Source organism: Magallana gigas, chromosome 4, assembly GCF_963853765.1.
Source record: "Magallana gigas chromosome 4, xbMagGiga1.1, whole genome shotgun sequence".
Taxonomy (NCBI): domain Eukaryota; kingdom Metazoa; phylum Mollusca; class Bivalvia; order Ostreida; family Ostreidae; genus Magallana; species Magallana gigas.
This window is the reverse complement of record NC_088856.1, coordinates 39,892,991-39,915,769: the sequence shown is the minus strand read 5'-3', so window position 1 is coordinate 39,915,769 and position 22,779 is coordinate 39,892,991. Positions and strand designations below refer to the sequence as shown.

Sequence of the window (22,779 nt, the reverse complement as noted above, 5' to 3'; positions counted from 1 at the left end):
AAAGTGACGCACAATGGCACAGTTGTATTTCAAATTTGAGCTTCGTATTTTATCACATTTTCTTTTTTCAATTTATTTAATTTCTAAAAACCAAATAAATGGTATGAATAGAAAACAAAGCGACTATAGGCTGTGTCTATACAAACCATATAATTATATAAACATTGTATATTTTATATGAGGTCAGCATATGCCTCATCTCCATCCTGTTTTTTAATGCATGAGCTTCATACATGTAGTTAAAAGCACCATAAAGAAAGTCCACCGTTAAACGATGTATTCATATCCAAGAGGTTTGTAATAGGTTCATCAGAGAACTTTTTCTTGAATGAATGATTTAATTTTTCTTTTAGTTCCTGCGTTTTGTAAGACTTTTAATTTGTGTTCTGCCTCTCGTATTTCCGACTTGTCGGTAAGCTATAGTTATTTGTCAGTCTGATTATTGGTTAATGTGTACGTTGTATTTGTTAGAACAATTTTAACAAGGCCTTGGACTTTCAGTAGGACCTAACAATCTATTTCTTGCGTCAAAACAAGTTAAAAATAACTCTGGGTTCAAGTGAAATATACACCAATTGCGTAGTCTTAGCTCTAAAACCAGACATATCTTGTTGATTTCAAAGAGCCATTTCTGCTTAGCTTGCAATGAAACAGACATGCCTACGTCACATTGCTGTTCATACAACTACCCCAAGTCCAAGCTCCTGGTAAAATGGTTCAAATGTCAATCAATACAATGTGTTGCCTTAATACAAGTATCAATTCTATATTGTAATTTTTTTCAGCTTGTACTGCTACTTCTAGATCAAAGTACAAAATTAATCGTTCTAAATTGTACAGTTATAAAACATACAGAAAAAAGATTTTTTTTTTCATTTTAATTTTAACTTCGGTTTTACAAATCAATATGTATGCCGCTCGCGACTTGAATGAGAGAGAGAGAGAGAGAGAGAGAGAGAGAGAGAGAGAGAGAGAGAGAGAGAGAATTGAGTAAATTATAAGTGGTGCCGATGAAGGAATAATAATTAGGTTTAAACTTGCAAACAAGTTAATTAAGGTCTGTTTATAAAAATCACATGTATATCCTATATTGGTTTAACTTTAAAGCGTTTTAAGGAACAATTGTGAAAATTTCTTTGGCCACGCGCCGTCGACAACATGTACATGGATAAGAATGACGTAGCTAACCAACTAAATTTCCTAGCATGGAGTCAGAGAATACGGACATTAAATATTTTGAAATGCGAACGAATGATCACTTATGAACATGATGAATTTAGATGCAGTGTAAAAGAAAGGCAACGCAGGCGGATGCTAAGTGGAAAAGTAAAACAATGGCGGACAAATTCGTCCTAAAGTAAAGAATGTTTCAAACTGAGTAACCATGAAGACATTTTTTATGCAAAGTAAATTTACAACCTATGTATGATTCCAGGAAGATTCGGAAAACTTTGATTTGAATATTAACGGTAACACTACTGTATTCGTACAGTCTTCGATGTTTGACATTACACCATCCTATCACTGATCTATATATAGACATCGTTGTTCCCTGGTTAAAGAATTTCAAAACACTTCAAAGTTTCATAAATTTATAAGATATACTAGACCGTGATTTGTCACTTTATAGGGTAACTATCGTGATAGATAGTTCGCTCATCTGCGTCATACATGTAACTCTCTCTCTCTCTCTCTCTCTCTCTCAAGTCACGAGCGGTAATGTCTCAACCCCGCCTTCTACGATCTGATTGGACAAAGGTCAGTCAAGACATTACGTAACAACTTTTCTGGAGTAAATGCCTATTAAACGCTTCAATGTAGTTTGCTGTAACAAAATTAATATACTTATCTTGATAAACCCATGATAAACTTGTTATATAATATCTTGATAAACTTTACAAACCGTGACAAGCAATCTTTCGTTTCGAACATAACAGTTTAAGAACTGCGATTATTTTGGAACACTTGGAAACAGACCGTTAAATTTTGATAACGATTTTGCCTATAAATCCTCGAATTCTTTTTGGCTGAAGTTTTATCTAAAATTCAGCTGAAGAGAAGATGAGGGTTGAAGTTTTGTTGTTCTTAGTTTTTGCTTGTTGTGTGAGGCCTTCGTCCTCGTGCTCCTGCATCCCTACCCATGTCCAGACGAGCATCTGTCAGGCTGATTATGGTGAGTATGTCTGTCTGTTTACATAGCATTGGTATACTGTATACAGTGTTATTTTCGCCCCGTGTTATTTTCGCCCTTTGAAACTTAATTGCAAACGGATTCCGTCCCGTCTTGAATTCGCCCCATTGTAATTGTGTTAAAACATGTATAATTTGCAAGAATGAAATTCGCTCAGTTTTAAATTCGCCTGTGACAACGAGAGCGAAAGGAGCAAAAATAATCAAAGTACTGAAGCACTGTCGGGAGTTGATTTTATTGATAATTATCAATTTTAAAATCAACAATATGTTATGCAAATTTTTATAATGTGAATTCTCGAACTTTTCCGACAAGAATTTCGAGAAAACCCCATATGAATCATGTTGTGTAAAATTTAAAGATAGAATTAATTCCATCAAACTGTGTATCAGTAATCGAAATGTTTCTAAAAATTGTACACGTCTGGATCCAAGCAATATTGAACTCTAATCTCGACTACCAAGAGAGACTCTCTGCTTGTCGGAGATTTACGGAGACAGCCGAGTGTCTGGTTGAACGAGACTATGTTGAACTCGTAGGTAGGAATTCATTTAACTACAAAAAACAATTGAATTATTCGTACTATATAAAATCTGACTATTTTTAAAGTATTTATAGATACTTTTCTTTTGAAAAACAATGGTACAGCATACATTACATCGAATTTATCTACTAATTTCAAGATCTACGTCTTGTCAGCGGTGATGATTTGTGCTTAGGTCCAAACACTGTTTCAGTTTCGGTTTGCCAGAGTAACTGCATAGGAGAGTTGATTAAAATCAACTCCCAAAAAGGGGGCGAATATATAAAAAGGGGGCGAATATATAAAACGGGGGCGAATTCATGTATTTCCCTGTATACAGTATAATGAAACAAACTGTGTGTTAGGCTGTAATAACTGTAATGACTTATAATAAAGAAAACTTAGAATAAAGAAAAACTTCTCTTCGAAAAGCTATAGCTGTTCTTTTTTTTCTTTTTCTTTTTTATTTTATTTTATTTTTACATTATAACAGTGTCTCTATGGTGCATCCACAACTAAAATACATTTAGAAGGATTGTCTGTTGATTTTTTTTTTATTGACGTCATATTGGAATAACTTTGTCAAATTAGAATGTCAAATTGGTTCTCCTATACACGAGTTTGATGGTATAATTTCAGGGTTTGGTGGTGTTTATACGTTTTAAAATGTGATGACTTTTAATATAGCTATAAAGGCGACGATTCTGTCCGTCCAGGATAATGGGGATTTCACTTTAAGATACAATGTAACCGTCGAGATGAGTTTCAAGGTATGCATTTTTTTAATATAACCGCTGTCCAAGTATACTATTTGTCTCATATCGCTGTCTAAAACTTTTCGCATTTTTTTGATATGTGTGTAATAGGGCAAAACCTGTAAATTTTAAGACAAATGGACTTCTCCATGTGTATCTTGATTAATTCCACTTATTCTCATTATATGTATTAGACCGGACAGCCAGCTCCAAGTTCAGTCATCTCGATTTTTACGGCGAATTACAGTTCCCTGTGTGGCGTCTTCTTTAGTGTGGGGGAAACATATCTCATAGTGGGTAAGTACTATATATTATAGTACATTACATTTGAGTTACTAGTAACTGATTATCAAAATTGATTGATCCAAAAAGTTGTTTTTTTTAAATGAAATAAATGATGATTGTTTAAACCTTTGTAAATGTACATGTATCTTGAGGTTGTATTGTCAAGCTGTAAGTTTTGTATTTCCTGAGAATCGGAAAATTTTAAAAAAAATTTACAACATGACAGTTAATTCAAAATTTACAACATGACAGTTAATTCAAAATTAACAACATGACAGTTAATTCAAAATTTACAACATTACAGTTAATTCAAAATTTACAACATTACAGTTAATTCAAAATTTACAATGTGACATGCAGTATATCTTTGTTCATTGTAGGCAACATTGTATATGGTGAATATTGGACCAATTTGTGTCTTTGGCATATTTTTTGGGGGGGTCTGTCGGACTTTCAAATATTTGCACTGACGAGAAGAATCTATGTGAATAACTGTGAATGCAGGGTAATGACATTTTATTCATATTTTCCTGAAATGTTTATAAAGAATGTCAGCTTTGATATTGTTAGTTTTCTTTTAATTTAAGACGTATTTGATACGGGTAAAATAATTTGAACATCATAGTAGATGTAATAAGAAAAACATTATTACAGTAAACAAAATAATTTTTATTGAGGTGCGATTTCTAAAAATTAAGAAAAATAAGCGTTAGAATCTTTGGGGCCAAATTGACTTTGACAGGGCAAAATTTTCCCTGCAATCAACAAGTCTATTGTTTGCTTGCATATAGCATCCGCTATTTTGTCATAAAGATTGCTATATTACCGTTTTTAAAAAGTTTTACTTTCTTCAACAGATTAATCCGTGTTTTGGTTTGCAGTGCCAGAGCGAGCCAGACTGTATCGTTCCTCCAGGACAAACCTTCTATTACGATAGCAACAAGGCCTGTACAAAACGAGGAGCCAAGTGTTCGTGGACCGACAATGGCCGCTGAGCGCCATATTGTCACGATGTAAATGGCGTGTATATATACTGCCAACTCGTAGCATTAAAAATCTGCCTTATTATTTGCCTTTTTTAATCCAAAAAGTACAAAATTATTTAATAATGATTTCAATTTTATTTCATATATTTTTTTTTATTACATGTTGTAATTATTTTAAGGAATTTGATAACTTGGCGTTTTAGCTAGAGAACATTGCATCTTTTACAAAATAATCATAAGACTTACTTTTTATTATTTAATATCAAATTCAGTATAGAAAGTACAATTATGGGAAATCATGATCATTTGTTAATGTTTCTATAACTTTTGAAACAGCACCATAATTAATAAGTGTAGTTGGAAATGAATATCAATATACAATTCAATTGTAATTAATAGAATTTACATTATATGTTGTATGTGAATTAGAAACAAATAGTGTACATAGAAAGCATTGTGACATATATAATAAATTGTGATAATAATTGATATTTCAAGTCAAATTGAAGATCGCAACTAGGTTAAGGACGCCCATGGATTACCGTATGAAATAAATACACTAAAAACGGACTTTATTCCAGACAAAGTATACAAACTCATCCAAATATCGCAATGATAAAGTTTATACATCATTATGTTACTACCGATCTCCCCTGCTTTTTTCACCGGAACACAGTCACCGCATCAGCTGTTTATCACGTGATACGCTAAAAATAGAGCAGCTACATATGACTTCATTTATTGCAAAAGTTCAACGATATACAAACAAAATATCAAATTGTTGTTTATATCACTTAAAAGAAAATTAACTGCTTAATCTAAAAAAGTGCTGGGAGCAACTATAGCAGTACCAGCAACATGCTTAACTTTAGCATTGATCGTTCAAGTTTAATAAAATTTTTCGATAACCGAGTTAATTCACGTGTCAAAAAATGTTTCCTTTCTAGCAACAACTTGCTCCCAGCACTTTTTACAATCACTGGTATTTGATGAAAATAAAAAAGTTAAACACAATCCTTAAAATTGACGGGATATCGTTGAACTTTCAGATGTATATGATTTTATGCAAATTAGCCGATTTTCAAACGCACTGATGATCAGGATCAAGGGCAGATAATCTGGTGTTGTGAAGCGCGGAAAATTTAAAGATTTACATTGTTAATCGTTGGTTATTCCTTACCTGCACATTTCATTAACCTTTTAAACCTTTCAATTCGTAAAATACACAGGAATATTACCAATTTATTATTTTTTGTTCAGTTTAAACAGAATAGAGTGATAGATTCGTCAATGCACCAGAACAGGTGGGGCTGGTTTTCTATAAATGTCTTCCTTATAATTTTAGACTAATTAAAGTGTATATATAACAGGCTAAAGAAAAGAAAATAAGCCAGATCCACGCGTAAGTAGGATCGTTTTTGAAAGGGGGCAGACTCATCCAAAAAACTTTGACAAGCAAAGAAAAAAAATCAATATTTCTTTACATACTCTCAAAACAGTTGGGGGCCAACTCCATGCATATTAATTTCTTATATGTAAATTTAAGAAAAGAAATTTCGGCAAGAAAAAGCGGGGGGGGGGGGGGGGGGGGTACATAAGCTACGTGCCTGCTTCAATCTACCCCTGTTCATTAAATATGTAATTTGATATTGTTATCAAGTGTGTCCATGCGCGGATCTAGAGGAGGGGTAAGAGGGGTCCCAAACCCCCTGGAAAATGAAAATTTATTAAATTTACATAGTAAGATCATCACAAATATGCCTCGGACACGACCCCCCCCCCCCCCCCCCGGCGGCAATCACAATCATCCTTCAGACACCCCCCCCCCTGGAAATTTTTTGGTTCCGCGCATGGTGTCTCTGCCACGATATAAGTTTATCTTGCCTATAACTATAAGAGTACTAGTATCTCTACCATATTATGCTTTATGATAAAGTCAGAATATTTTTTTCATCATATTAAGATACAGAATTCTTTTAAAGACACTATGAACCTCATATTTGTCAAGATTTTCATAAATAATTGTATAAAATTGTCATAAAAAATAGTGCATATGATATCAAATGAATACAAAATAAAGGCATCAATTATTCTTTTATTGAAAAGCAAAATTTCAAAACTCACAATTGTAATTTTTTAAAACAGCTTTAATTTTGTTTTTAATAATGTCTTCACACATTCAAAATACACCACAGCATGATGAGCACCTTTTTTATCCATCATTTTTATGCATTATCAGATTATTTTTTTTATTAAATAGTCTGTAGAACACAGGGAATATGTGGGTAGGGAAGACAGGGTAACCTCAAGAGTTGAAACCACAAGAATCGACCCGCAAAACCCATGTCGCCAGGTGGTACCAGAAGTCCATGTTGGGCTGAAATAAAAATTTTAAAAAATTAATTAGCTGTGGGAACATATGCATAGCAAATACATGAATATTTGTTACCAAAAAAATACACTGACCATGCAGTGTCATATGTATGATAACATGCGCGGATCTAGAAGGGAGGAAGATTTTACATTGTAAAATTATCGCAAATATGCCTCAGACCACATGAAAAAAAACAATTACCCTTCAGACCCCCCTCCCCCCCCCCCCCCCCTGGAAAAAAATTTCTGGATCTGTGCATATGACAAGATGGCAGTACAAAAACCAAACCAAATATCTTAGGTCTTAACTATTAACACATATCAAATTGAGAGAGAGAGAGAGAGAGAGAGAGAGAGAGAGAGAGAGAGAGAGAGAGTCTGCTTTACTCAAAGTGTGATACATGTAGTAAATATTTAATTTCTTTTGATATACTATATATCTCTTCTCAAAATAATCTTCTACATTATAATTCCATTAGTTTCATTTTTTTTCTATCAATGAATTGTCCATAATGTCACACATAAGCTAATGTATCTGAGCACAGTAACAATTAATCCAACATACACATGTATTTGTTATCTCAAAATTGTTTGTATACAATGTACATGTACATGTGCAATGCATGAGCACTTTACCGAGAAGTGAATCAATATGTATTTACATAAAGATAAACCATAACTCAAAACAAATAACAATGATTCTGTAAAAAAAAAATCCAGAAAAGACTGTATTATGAATATCAGGAAATATAAATACCCTAAAATTCTGACCTTAGGGTAATATATATATTAAGTTCTTTTCAATTTTAAAATTCAAATCTTCTTTTAAGAAAATACATAAATGAATTGTAGAATAGCATATAAGTTTAATTTACATTGGTTAATTTTAAAAAAATTCTGCTATTGAAGAAATGTATATGTTATTGTAAGCATGTACATGGGGATAAGGTAGTGAATAATAATAACAAACCAGGTCAGTTTAAAGCTTGTGCCCCTCGAATATTATCTAGCCACTATGCAATCTGGTCTCAAGCGGCCGAGTCTGACCACCACATATGTTAGATTTTACTGGTTGGGGTTTATTATCAGATTATTATGAAGCATAACTGCACATATTTAACATATCAAATATATTAATCATATAATTTTAATGCAGCACATACAAATTGAATATGTAGTACAAATCTTTCTGAATTTTTGAATTCATAAATGAAGCTGTGGATGGCAATATGATACAAAATTATTAAAATAAAGTAAAGAAATCATGATGCATACATGGCACACTTGATGATTACATCATTCTACACTTGTGTACCATGGGACCCAACATGTTTATACAGTGTATGCTACATGTATTATAGTGTGTATATACAACTATAGTTCAATACAAACCCGAACTAAGACACACATGTACATACAGTATGTATATATAGCATAATAACAAATAAGAATTCAAAACAGTGTTATAGATATCTACTGTAAACTATACCAGCAAAATGAATTATATCATCTAAGATCCAAAACTTTACTGAAGTGCAAAACATGTGTATAATCACCATGCAAACATACATATACACTTTGTAGGCCCTAATGAATTCTACAATTGTGTACCCTGGGAACCCCACCTATTTCAAGTGCAATGTTTACAGTGTCTGGTGTGTAGTTCAATACACAAAAGAATAGCCTAATAAGAAATAATAATTCAAAACAGCGATGATGTGCAAAACAACACGTGTGTAACGTACATATGTACACTGCATGGACTGAAAAGAGCAAATGATTTGAAAAGAAAAGGTCAACACTACATATCCTGTATTAAAACATACCTTTATTATCTCTCAAACGATGGTTGAGCTGCATTTTCCACTCTCGGCGTCTTGCAGGCCATACATCTTATGAAAATGTTGACACACCGCTGTCAGCTGTTCGCAACCAAAACAAGGCGAGTTAAAGCGCTGTTTTTACGCGGATGGTAAGCAAACGACAATGTAATTTTAAGATATAAACACCTTTAGTCCCATATTTTCGATACAATATTCTTTAAAATAAAATTCAAAATGATTATTTAAAGCACTCAATCGATAAATTTTAACAGCGATCGCTTTACTATATCGAAAGTAGGAAAAAGATGAATTTTTAACATGAATAATGGGCGGAGCTAACGTCATGAAATGTCACGTGATATTCATGAGGTGAAATCTATGGGAGGCCTTAACCTAGCTGCGATGCATCATTTGACCTGTCTGCATTTTGATTATTGCGATGAATTTTACCTCAAACACGTGCACATGGATTGTGTTATACAACTAAGAAGAAAACCATTGTTATTGACTAGAACATTACGCATAATTAAGTATTGGTTTAAAGTTTTACGCTCCAAAAACTGTCTTATGAAATCAATTTATGATTATGATCTGAAAAACATGTTATCAAGCTGGATTATTTTTGTCAAGAACACCCTAATGTCAAATGGTTTCGGTGATGTGTGGTATTACCCTGAGTCAGTAAATGAAAAAATGTTTTATGTATATTTTGAGCAAAGATTGTCAGATTGTTTTTACCAAAATTTAAGGGTAGAAATTGAAAATGCTCACCCTTTACGTCTATATAAATATCTAAACTTGCCTGTACACCAGGCAGAGTATCTAAATCACATATTATATGATAAACATAGGAAAGCCTGAAGTAGACTTAGATTGTCTTCACATCGTCTACGAATCGAATCTGGTAGATGATAAAAAATGTCCTATTAATGAAAGGAAATGTAAATATTGTAATTCAAACGATGTCGAAGATGAATACCATTTTGTTTTGGTGTGTGATTTTTACACAGAGTTAAGGAAATTATATATTAAGAAATTCTTCTATGTACGACCAAGTATGGCAAAATTTATTGATTTACTCAATTCTGATTCTATATTTATGTTAAAAAAAACTGGGTAAATATGTGTACGAATCTTTTAATAAGAGGGACAACTTTACCATCAGACGTGAATAAGCGTAAATTAAATTTATATATAACTACTGCTTTGTTGGTCTTTTTGATATTTTTTCATCCACTTTATACCTTTTATATATATTTATATAACCTGTCTCCCACCTGTACCCACAATTATTGTAAAGTACTGTTAAATTGTATGTTATGGCAATGTATGTAATGTATACGCCAATAAACTACTACTACTAAAAAATTATCTTATTCTCACCTGAATAAAATATTCATTATATAGCAAGCTTTTGATGGAGATCGTTTGCGTGATTTATCATATGAGGGGGATTATAAGATTTACAAATCAGCTTTTGATATATCAACTTAAAACATTGTATAAATTAAAGTAAAATAAAAACACTACATTGATTCTCATGACATGTAAGATGTAATATTAGTAGCAAATCCTGTGATAAAAACGTAAAATACATGCTTAGAGAATTATGATTCTGGAATTTTAAAAATTTTGCTTAATTATTACTTAGAAGTAGTAGAAAAGACATATTTTTTATTAACGAACTTGTCCAGGATAATCTTCGCGAGCCCTGCATGTTTTGTTTATAAATAGCAAATGCACATGCGTAATAGTATAGAAGAAGGAACCCATTAACACGTTGCGATGTATATATTTATGGGTTATAACTAATTATTAATTTCAATGAAATAATTGGATTCATTTTATGGAGAAATTTGTAATTTTCTAAACGTTATACATTTATAAGTGAAAAAAATTCCGAACCCGATCGGATTTTTTTCAAGTCAGTTTTTTTTTTAATAAAACGCGCCGTGTTGACTCATTAATAAATTAATTACAGGTATACATAAGAAGGTATCCTGAGTTTTAACTTCGACTACTTGAACAATAAAAAGGAAATAAATAATACAAAGTGTGTTGGTGAGGGGGGGGGGGGGGGGGGTGCTGGCCTGTGTGTGTGTGTGTGTGTGTGTGTCTGGAAGAGGGGAGGGGGTGCTGGCTTGTGTGGTGAGGGGGGGGGGGGTTACTGTCCCCTTAGCTGCCACCTTCACTTCTTTATACTTAACGCTTGTCCGATTCCATTAACATCCTGTTCTAAATCTTTAACTGGTTATTCAAGTTGTAGGTCAGTTCACTAAATTTTAATCAATGAATAAATGCCTACCCGGTGTGCCTCGATGTTCCACTGTAAGAGAGTATTCATGTATGTGCATGGTTTAGCATTTAATTTATTGTAATTCCGTTGTACATTAACTGACATAAAAATACGCTATGTAAGCTTGTTCTAGATCATGACACGTCCTGAAGAAACCGCTAACCTCGATCATTCTCAACAATGCTTTACAAAGACATTCATAGTATACATGTATTTGATTTAGATCTCTGAAATCAGACGAAACTATATATTTTCAATTTGTGTTATAAGACCTGAACCTGGTCTTAAAAAAGTGACTTATGGCAGAGTTTGGCCTTTTATTCATTCCGTTAGCCTAAGGTACTTTATTAAAGTAGTCCGAGTATCGCACTACGTCATAATACGGATTTTACAATATTGGTTCGACTTTTACAAAGCGTTTTTGATACCCGGTATTGATTTTGCTCTACATCGCTGTTGTAAACAATGGCAATAATAAGCAATAAGAACGGTAATATATGTATTCTATGAGAGATAGAAATGATTAATGTTGAGAAACTCGATTCTGTTAAAGTAAAATGAAAAACGAAGTTTCTGATTAACCAGGATCTCAGGTATGCTTATATCTTCTTTGTTTTGACCCCCCCCCCCCCGAATTTTTCTTTTTCTTTTACTGAAACCGGTTTAAATTTAGAGACAGAAGCTATTTTGAATTTAATCAATCGTCAATTAATTAATGTTTAAATGATATCTAACATTGTTGACAGATCTAGGCAGAAAACTGTAGCAAAATGTGATTTTTACGGATTTTTTCGTCAGGGTCTACTTGGTTTAGAGCTTATAGCGTGAAAAGTAATCCGTCAACATATAATTTATTTTACCAAATCTTTTTTCTAAGATGTCAATCTATAGAATAAACACCATGAATTTAAGTTTGAGTCCATAAAATAGTAAAAAAATTACCAAACGCGATACTAGCATTGCATTTTTTGTATTCTATTTTGATACATCAGGTCCATAAAGCGTACTTAATTACAAAAATTTGCGCAAAATTATTGATGAGATATGGCTTAAATAAATATTTATACTCTATTTTGTATGTTCAGTTCTAATTTTCCCAAAATTGGTAATTATTTTTAGGAAAAACGGACGTCTGGCAAATTTCATAATTGTCAATAATTTTTGCAAGGGAGTACACCCGTCTGAGAGGTGATAACAAACAAACTAGCATGTAAACATACATATTTTCTTTTGTATATGTATTGCTAGAATGTATATCTATCATTTAAAGCTAAGCTTTTAATGATTGAGCCCATTTAGTGCCGAGTATAGGACTACCTTAACTATCCTGATTTTAGTCCAAAAACGACCAACTTTCACGTCCAAAGGGACACAACCCTCAGCTCCACCTGTCATCCGGGGCTTTAACTGACCTTTTTTTTTTTTTCAAAAGTACATTCACATTAGACAGAGATGACTGGCATGTGATCTGTCCTGATTACGTAACTTTCGCTAAAATAAAACCAATTAATTCTTTATTCACTCAAGACCAGTTCACTGGTATTTAAGGTTCAAAATCAGTATAAACACAGTCAAGGATCACATATGTACAGTAGAAGTAGAAGTAATAATGACGAAAAAAGGTTAACATTACAATATAAATAGGTTGTTAAAGTTGGTTTCAGAGAGAACAGACTTTGAAAATGTTCTTAATAAATATTGGTAAAGTTTTTTTTAGTTTTTCTACATTAAAAGTATTCATGAGCTCGTTTTATAAATATTTGGGTTTTCATAATATCTCTTGAGCAAAAACATTTTTCTATCGTTTACAAAATGTGTACATTCTAAATTATAATGAAATTCATCCCCAATACTATTAGAGTCACACATTGCACATTTTCTTCTTTTTTTTTTCAATATTATGCCATCTACCTGTTTCTATTGGGAATCGATGATTACATGTTCGTAATTTTGTAAACGTGATCCATAGATCTGTAGGTAAAAGCAACAAGTACTTTTCTAAATTGAGATTTGTTTTGAAAATTCTATAACTAATACATTTTGGTGAGTTGTCTACTATACTTCTCCAATCTTGTATAAATTGATTTTGTAATATTTCTTCAACTATTGACTTAAGCCCGTTATAACTACATATTGTTTGATTTTCCCATATATAAGACAACCCGCACGAGTTGAGTATATCATGTACACATTTTATCCATGGATGTATTGTATAAACGATCCATTTTTGTAACATCTATAAAAAATAACAAGAGATTACATTCGTGAGTTTACAATCGAGGGCTGTCAAAACTTTTGCCCAGTACATTATCATTTTAATTTAAACAAAGAGTGACAATGGATACCTTCCAGTTTCTCCGTACATCATACAATTTGGAGTACTAGATTTAAGATTAAGAATAAATTTTAAAAATTTTAAATGTACCTTTTCGATAATATCTAAGTTTTCGTAACCCCACACTTCGCACGAGTAAAGTAAAATTGGATTAATGACCTTGTCAAATACATGTAGGTCTAATTGACAATTAATTGGTAGGTTAAAATAACGTATTATTTAAACCCAAGCAAACAAAAAACTTATATATACGGTTATGTATTTACATGTAAAATGCAAGTGAGAATAGTACATATATGATGTATTTCATGTCAACGTCAAATTTCTGTTTGACACAACTATACCCAAAGTCCAAGCTTTTGTCAAAATAGTTCTGAATGTATATTATAAATATTAATTTATAAAAAGTATGTTAAGCGGCGTATTGGGTCACATGCTTTGAGTAGTGGTACATGTCAAGCACGTAGCATCGTTTTTGAAAGACTCTTCCAAAAAATCTTGACCAAAAAAAAAAAAATAAAAAGGGAAAAGGTTACTGTCCAAAACCCTGAAAATCATAATCCGGGAGGGGGGGGGGGGTATTCCTTTAACTTCCATTTCACTGTTTATTTCCTTATTTTCAATTCAATATTTTACATGGTCCCATATATAAAAAGGAGGGACTCTATGTTAATTCGAATTCTTGTATGTTAATTTGAGAAAAATATTTGCTGCGCCAAAGGGGGGGGGGGGCAGGCCCTGCCCCCCCCCCCCACCCTTCGATGCTACATGCCTTCATAAACAAGTATACGGGCGGGGGAGGGGGGGTCTGCCTTCTTCTTCTTCAAGTGTTTACGAATGAATGTTGAAATTTGACAAAGTAAGTTTCTATCCCATATGCGCATGTCTCTTTTTTTTTAAAGGGGAGGGGGTTTGTGAGGCCCCCCCCCCCCCCCCCCCCCCACACACACTCCTTAACTGTGAAACCGATATGCTACGTGCCTCGACCGGACTACATGTACTAGTATGTCTCAACTGTTGGTCAGCATACTGGGTATAGTATCATTGTATCGACCGTCTACTGATACAAGGTCAAGTAGTGGGCAAATTAGTATACCTATTAGTCAATGAAGATATTTGCTAGCATATTATAAAATTTAATTGCATGTTCGCTGGAACTTACTCATCAAGTCTACGTATAATATACGTAGACTTGATGAGTAAGTAGAAAATGTATAAACGTCGTATATACATTTTCTATGTCAGGACAATTATGACCCTCACCCCTTGTTTCATCTCGTCATAAAAAAAAAACCTGACCTTGCCGTTTTATGTATAATTTTCATACAGATCCTTAAACGAAGTATTCATTCAGAAATGATTTAAACAAATGCGTCGTACATGTATGTTCAACATTTAAAAAACGCAGATAATGTCATACGATACCTAAGTTCTTTCATCAACATCCGCATATGTATTTGCGTATTTAAAGTTTTAACCTAAAAATGGAGAACAAAATGAACAAAACAAGAGCATAATAAACAACAACACTCCTCTCTCTCTCTCTCTCTCTCTCTCTCTCTCTCTCTCATAGTAAATAGCATAATTATATAATTATATACATGTTTGCACATGAAACAATAGAACAATTTGCATTTAAGAATGAGTTATTAACTGTACGCTCTGTGTCTCATTCATTAAGATCTAAAGTCTTATGTGTAAGCTAAACTTATAGTAAGTAACGAAAACATGATGTGTATATACATGTGATCTTTTTTTTTTGGACGTTGGTCCATAAAATGTTACATTAACAGATATGTTATCACATCATGTCCGCTGCGCTAAATTGGTCACAACAGGTTAAAACTGACTACATGCACCAGTTAATATCCATGTGTTTCATGTAGGTGCACGTCGACAATGCTCATTGTTCGAGTCGACTATATATAGCTAACTACGTTTTAATTTTTTTTTTACTTTCAACACCAATACCCTAATCTTCATAATTGTTTAAAAGATAACAGGAGTGTCGAATTAGCTGCAGAATTTTCACAGATATAATCTTTAATGTGGTTTTTGTTTGTGGAGTGGGAGTGGGGGAGGGGGGGGGGGTCGAGGGATCAGTTTTGTTTTTCTCTGGAAGAAGATGCCAGTATTGTTTCTCTGACCGCCTAGCTGCATGTAGTATACATTGCATCGCTAGTTAAGAGGACACGGCGCATGCACGTGTATATTCGAAGTAACTTGATATAATATAAACAACAGATAGATGTGTATACATGTAGTTGTATTGATCAAAAGCCACATTTTCTCTCTTCTACACATCGTTAACATGTACTAGTATGCCGATCACTCATATATTATCATCGTAATGCATGAGAAATCTAGTTACATTACACCTGCATGCGCGGATCTGTAGGAGTGGGTTCGGACTATTAAATTTACATAGTAAAATTACCAAAAATATGCCTTGGATCCTAGTTGGCAAACTGATCGAAATATTCCTCGGACATCCCCCCACCCCCCAAAAAAATAATCTGTTCTGGATCCGCGCGAAGTTTTTGATTAAAAATCGAGTACATATGTGTAATAATCTAGCACGCTCTTTTGGATATTTATATAATTATATAACACATGTTCATGCAGTATATTAATAAAATAGGTTGGTTTTTTTTTTATTACGGTCAGAAAGTTTTCATTATAATTTTAAGATACATAATTGTTTCTCAACTCGGACAAAACGGGTATATTTCCCCTAAAAGTTGACATGTCAATATGAATTTAAGATGTAGGACTTTATTAAATTGTATCGTAATGTTAATTTAACCACTCTGTGTTGCCTGCATACGTCTAATTACTATAATTGATTGTCATTTCTAAACGCAGGTTATTGCCCCCATTCCACCCCCACCCACCAATCCATCTGGGGTGCTTAATTAATTAGATAAATTCATGCATGAAGCATATCTTGATGTTTGCCACACGTCTTTGATTGATATAGGTGCATTGCATGTCAAATATATATCTGCGTCATTTTAACACAAGTCTAATATGCATCCAATAGATCTAATTACTCGATATTTTTAGTTGAAATTATTAAATTTGTTTTATAATAATATCACCAATTTTATACAGATCGTGCAGGCCTGCACTCAATGTAATTTACTATACAATTTAACAACAAAAACGTAACAGTCTGATTTAATTCACAAAAAATGCATACTAAATTTCAGGAATATTTACATATGCATATACTAGTTATAAAAGATATAGGCTACATGTACATGTACATGTATGTAATGTTGATAGTACGTGATGACTTTAACCTTCAAGCTAGAAAAAGGCAGAATGAAAGAAATTTAGATATATGCTAAGTAAAACTTATATCCGTTATAATTATAATCGTGAATTTTTGTTTTACGCTCTAGTTTGATCCGCCACTAGTGAAAACAAAAGGAAGGCATGTGATTGTTGGACATGTGCCAAATCCTAAATATGTTAATAACAAACACCTCGCCTCAATATATAAAGATTAAGGATAAATGGAGCCAAAATTACGGACATTGCACATAAACAAAGCAAAAACAAGTCGGAAAACGAATGTTTTCCCTATTATTTATCTGTGTTCATTCATGAATTTTTACGCGCCCTGTCTTTCGTCTAATTTATTTACATGCGCATGCGCTCTTAAATGTAGGTCACTATTCCAACTCAGAGTAGTGATGCAAACCGCACGGATAGTGTAAACATGTTTTTAATCATTTTGGAATTATTACTGATAGTGGATGACAATTCGACAGTAAAGTAAGTAGAAAATAAGTTTAATTCGAGGAATACGACGTAAAATACAGGTTTAGCTTCCCGGTTTTTCGTAATTTAATGAAACCTTGTGTTGTTGTCATGTGTATGGGATTATGGCGAGAACAACAACAGTCGTGACCGAGTGATGACCTCGATGTGTTTTGTAATTATCATGTTTCGTTGTGTTTTCCCCTCTTGGAAACAGTTATATCTCTGTGAAATGGTTGATATGTGTTGTATGAATGCATTCTCTGTTTCCGCAGAAGTTTCCTGGGTAAATTCTGACTGGAGCAGGCGTAATGTTCGTGTTCCCTACCTACGTAACCGAACGTGTCTATTTAAGGTCGCGAATGTTAAATACATGTTTTGATGAAAAATGATCGTAAATATCTGGTAGAAATGTTAATTTCATCATTTAGTTATTGAAAAACCTCAAACACAAAAGGAGGCCCCAGATGCGACGTGGAAATATTCCGAGAAAAAATGTAAACAACGTGTTGACCGACTTTTTAGCCTCGAGCAAAACGCATGTAAACAAAGGGCGCGAGAGGTCGGCTTATTTTTATTTTCTTGCGAAATGTCACCATTCAGGCTTTGATAAATACTCGAAATAGTTTGAAATTAAGAAGGGTCCAAAGTTCATGATGATCACCGAGATAATCGCTGGAATTTTTTGTAGGTCAAATTGCCTTTAATACGGTATTATATAACCACGCGCTCAGTGCGTTGACAGTTGTGTGAACAGGGACGAACCAGTAGATTTTTTTTTTTGCTTTGCTTGATAGACACGTAGCAGTTATACTCGTTGATAGGAATGATTTTGTTCCGAATCGGTTTGTTATAAGAGTAAATCTTTTCGCGTTCAACGGAAAGGCAGAAGAATGCGCAGTAATACGCTGCCAATCTCGGCACATTTCCAGAAAACGATCCAAATCATAATTAGGTCACATGTTTGGGCGGCAACACGGGCATGTGACGCATTTGTCTGGTACGCGTCTGGATTTCAAGAAGAATATATATACACTTTACCCAGCCAGATGAATATTCAGAATTTTTCTGATATATATTAAAATTTGTGAATTAATCACATCTACATGTACTTACACGAATTTACGATGCAAAATTGATTTTTTTACTGGTGGAAAATTGTGCTACGATATTTTGTTATTTTTTTTTTTATTGAATACACTTAAAGATTTATTTATTATTTGCATGCAGGGGAGCCGTTAATGAAAAAAAAAATAAACAAGATAATATTTAAAAAAAAAGTAAATAATGAAAAAAATATAATTATATACATAGACGTAGATTGAGTTATGATTCATTGTCGTTAATATTGTTTTAATAAATAATGTTCTAGTAATTTCTCTCCTTTTTTTTTCTAGATAAATATACAAAAGACAAATAACCCCCTGGAGAGATAAAAAAAAAATGGAAGACGAAGAAAAGCCGTCGGATATAGTCGTCATCGTTCGGTGTGTGATTGTCGTTGTCGCAGCTGTCGTCTGCTTGCTGGGAAACGCCATGGTACTGGGAACGCTCGTGTTCGTTAAGTATCCCAAGATTCCGGTGTTCGTCGTCATCGGGTGCTTAGCTCTAGCGGACACATTGCGTGTCCTGTCGGAAGTACCCTTTCACGTCATCAAATGGACGAACAATGGTGATATAATGACCACTACCTATTGTAAGGCTATCGTGTACCTTAGCGAAGTGGGTACGTTCGCTGCAGCGTTCAGTGTTGCGTTGCTGAGCATCGCACGGCTACTGTTGCTCACCGATAGGGGACAGTCGAGGAAATTCGTCAATCGAACATATGCTGCCTGCATTACAATCTGGATAGTGACTCTCCTTACAAATATTCCAAGTATAATTTCATCGACAAAAGACGAATTCTCGCACGAGTGCGTAGATGAAAACTCAGATATAGGAGTTAGTAATGAAGTGCGTCTCTGGCTGCAAGTGACTTTCTCATTATTTTTCCAGCTCATTTTGATTCTCGCTATCTACCTCCTGACATATTTTCTGTCCAAAAAGTACTTTTCTGAAAGCTACTCCCGGAAAGAGAGGCGCCTGTCCATGATGATCAACATTATCATTGTGACGTTTGCCATATTCAAGATACCGTACATCGTCGTGAAGTTGTACGAATTTTACACAAGCAGGAAAGTGAAGGAGCTGATGAGGAAGTTCACGTTCGGTGAAATGACTGCAGATGAATTTCATGAGAACTCAGACATCATTAACTTCGTGAAAGTGGATGAAATTAGCCGAATCACTGAATGTGTGGGGCTTATAGACTTGGCAATTCGGCCATTTGTGTACTACAAACTCTCCTATTACTTTAGTAATAGCTTTGATAAAGTAATTAACTGTAATAAGCGTGACCGTAGTGATAGCAGCATTAGGGTGGTCGCGCGCAGGCGTCGTAACGACACCGAGAATACCACGTGCACAACAATCACCATAGATACTGTGCGAACCCCGCTCAATGATGACGTCAGTGAAGGCGGAAGCTCGGACAACGGCAGTATTATCGGAAGTCAAATAGAGGGCAGCATTACTGAGTACCGCCTAGTTGGCAGCGCTTTAAACGACGAATATTTCGATGGCAGCTTCTGTGAAAATCTTTACGACATGGACACGTGTACGCAAAAGCGGAAGTTCGGTGGAAGCTTTTGCGACAATGACGTCAGAGTGCACGAGACCGATTTTCTGTGCGACGATGCAAGACGAGTTTCAAGTGCTTTAGTGCTGTCCACACAGAGACAAGAAGGTTCGGAGAGCAGCCAATCGTCGAGTAGTACGTCACAGCCTCTTTGTCATTCGTCAGAGCGAGCTGTTTTTGAGATTTGAACACATTAAATATACCTCACGATGTACGTAGATACGGCGAGCATGACAGGCTTAATGGTAGTGACATTTTGACAGTCTCGCACAGTGTTTGTCACGGTCAATAGTTGATGGGTCAGTGCTTTCGTCACTTGGGGTTTTGACAATGATGATTCACTCGTGCGTGTGCAGGGAACTATCCCTGATTGTGGTAGCAAGAAGATATCCATGCCAAAATGTAGCTTTAGTATGCAGCGCAAATTAGAACTTTTGACGTATTACTATCTTGAATTTATATGAATTCCTACTTTTACTATTATTTTTGGCCTTTTTTGTTAAATGTTTTTTTTTTTATATTAGAAGTTTGATACCAGATATGGTAGTTATTACCAAACAACACTTAATTAAAATATTCAGAAGAATATTCTTTTTACAATATTAAAAAAAATCGAATTAGAAACTTAAACATGCCAAATAAATTTAGATCACGCACTTTTTTTTCGGAAAGCATTAAAACACGTTCCTTTTTTCATTTATGAAAGTAAAAGAAGTAAGGAAACATGAATGAGCATTAGAAAATATATTAGGAGGAACAGACGAAGTAGTACATATAGGACTTGTACGACATTTGATTAATGATATAATTATGATGTTTGTTTACGGGTATTTCTACAAACAGTACATGTATATAGCTGTTCATAGTGGCATGAAAACAGAAACTGTAGATAGATGAAGACTATGCTGTACCTATATTCTTAAAGTATTTGATTGCATTTATTTTAGAAAGAAATCGCTATATTCATATTGTATTATAATTTATTATTTGATATTACATAATTATGTACATGTATGTTAAATGTTATATATGTGTGCGTGTGTGTGTGTGTGTGAAGGAGAGAGAGGGAGAGAGGGGGGGGGGGGAGAGAGAGATTTTCCAAAGCTGTTTAGAAAATGTTAAAAGGTAATTGAGAAATTTTATGGAACCCTGTTTGAAATATAAGATGAAACGTGCGACTTTCAGTTATTGAAGTTTGAAATACCATTCATTGCATGAAACCTGTACTAGTGCTAAGTGTCCGGTCACACCACATTTTTAGTTTTTAATCTTTTTTTTCAAATCGTGACCGGGGCTAAAAAAGCGACACAATCCTTATCATATGAAATGAATTTTTTAAATCCCCTTGAAATTGTAAAAAAATAAATTATTGTGGTGGGTTGTTTTTTTTTCGATTGGGGAAGACTGTTATTCTGTAAAAAAAAAGAAAGATTTTTTTTCACGATTATAAAAGTAAAGTCGACGCTTTGCTTCCATTTTGATGTATAATGCTTGAAGTCGCGCGTCCTTTTTTTTTGTTCCTTTAGAAATTTGATCTCGACGTGTGGTCGAGAATACTTGGAAATCTTAAGTCAAAAATAAATATACTGATGATTAAGTAACTTCATGATATGGCCTTGATGGGTACCGCGTCATTTCATTTGTAAATACGTTTTCATTCCCCAATCCCGTATTTCCGGTCGTAGGATTGTAATCCCTCGAACAAAAGGACCCAAGTTGTTTACGACGGTTTGTACGTACATTCATGCGTACCTATCGAGATATTCAGGTTGCATTTAATCTTAATCCTATTCGTGTTTTCCCCTATATACAAGTACGTGTATATATACTTGTTCAGTGAACTTAGTCGCAAAGAATTGTGAAATTGTCAAGTATATATTATGTCCAGTTTGGCCACGTAATCTAGTGCTCATTACCCGCCATTTTAATAAATATAGATGTATATTATATATATCATAATTATAAAGGCTTTATTCATAATAACACAAAATGATGTCAGATTGTCGCAATATATGCCGAGACAAAGTTGAATGAAATTTTTGTATACCGGATAAACGTGTTTGTAATTTTGTTTGTTTGTTTGTTTTTTGCTCATCATTATGTTCATTGTTATGAATAAATTATTTGTTACGTTGAAATTTGAGCCTATATCGATGTGTTTGTTGTTTTATTTTTATCTAATTCTTTGAACTCATTTTTACCTGTTCTTACCTGCACACAAAGTCACCCAGTGACACAGATAATGCGATCATGTAAATTAGGTCAACGTGGTCAGATTAAGGAATTCTTTGGACTTTTTACCCGAGCATGGAGGGTGTTTATCTAAAAACATGATGCAACGCATGTGTTATTGAAATATTGGTTAAGAAGTCCCAACAAAAGGTGTATATATAGATAGACCTACTGACACATATTTAACACGGACCAGGTATGAGGAACATTCGGGGTCGATGATAACCCCCCCCCCTTCCCACCCAATTCTCAATGTTTTTATTTATACACAGATAGACGATGGACCTTTTTAGTCACGAGGTTTGGTTCAAAAGTCCAGAGACACTTGTAAGCTAAAGGCCTTTAATTCATGAAGGAAAACAAAACAAAATCACGTGATATAGATTTACATATGTATACATGTATTTGATTATACATCATGTGGTTTGTGGAATAATACTTAGTACATCACGTGGCGCCGTACGGGATATTTATGTTTGAGGAGGAATATTCCAGTTCAAACATATATATTTAATTAGGACAAATACTTGACTGA

At 33.9% G+C, this 22,779-nt stretch overlaps 2 protein-coding genes and 1 long non-coding RNA gene across 4 annotated transcripts; 2 read left to right on the top strand and 1 right to left on the bottom strand.

Annotated features, from left to right (window-relative positions):
• The first annotated feature begins 1,905 nt into the window (after positions 1 to 1,905).
• On the top strand, positions 1,906 to 5,229 carry LOC117683306 (metalloproteinase inhibitor 3). The gene is made up of 5 exons (XM_034452470.2): positions 1,906 to 2,173; positions 3,402 to 3,484; positions 3,664 to 3,766; positions 4,135 to 4,259; positions 4,612 to 5,229. Exons 1-5 carry the CDS (start codon positions 2,062 to 2,064, stop codon positions 4,747 to 4,749), a joined length of 561 nt encoding a protein of 186 aa, XP_034308361.2. The 5' UTR covers positions 1,906 to 2,061; the 3' UTR covers positions 4,750 to 5,229.
• A 1,590-nt stretch (positions 5,230 to 6,819) lies between these two features.
• Positions 6,820 to 9,247, bottom strand: LOC105333021 (uncharacterized). The gene is made up of 2 exons (XR_004600128.2): positions 8,940 to 9,247; positions 6,820 to 7,117 (listed from the first exon to the last, which is right to left on the bottom strand). It is a non-coding gene; the product is annotated as an uncharacterized lncRNA (long non-coding RNA).
• A 7,961-nt stretch (positions 9,248 to 17,208) lies between these two features.
• LOC105340562 (C-C chemokine receptor type 6) lies at positions 17,209 to 22,162 on the top strand. 2 transcript variants are annotated; one of them, XM_011446687.4, is made up of 2 exons: positions 17,209 to 17,350; positions 18,733 to 22,162. In XM_011446687.4, the coding sequence occupies exon 2, from the start codon at positions 18,779 to 18,781 to the stop codon at positions 20,198 to 20,200; it is 1,422 nt and encodes a 473-aa protein (XP_011444989.3). In that variant the 5' UTR covers positions 17,209 to 17,350; positions 18,733 to 18,778; the 3' UTR covers positions 20,201 to 22,162. The 2 variants fall into 2 exon arrangements, with proteins under 2 accessions (XP_011444989.3, XP_065938493.1); XM_066082421.1 differs by lacking the exon at positions 17,209 to 17,350 and adding an exon at positions 17,426 to 18,335.
• Positions 22,163 to 22,779: the final 617 nt, after the last annotated feature.

Bases quoted from the DNA above. Each gene is read 5' to 3' on its own strand.
- LOC105340562 (XM_011446687.4), top strand. From the start codon at position 18,779: ATGGAAGACGAAGAAAAGCCGTCGGATATAGTCGTCATCGTTCGGTGT.
- LOC117683306 (XM_034452470.2), top strand. From the start codon at position 2,062: ATGAGGGTTGAAGTTTTGTTGTTCTTAGTTTTTGCTTGTTGTGTGAGG. The intron at 3,485-3,663 runs GTATGCATTTTT...TATATGTATTAG, and splicing joins CCGTCGAGATGAGTTTCAAG to ACCGGACAGCCAGCTCCAAG. The intron at 4,260-4,611 runs GTAATGACATTT...TTTCTTCAACAG, and splicing joins TGAATAACTGTGAATGCAGG to ATTAATCCGTGTTTTGGTTT.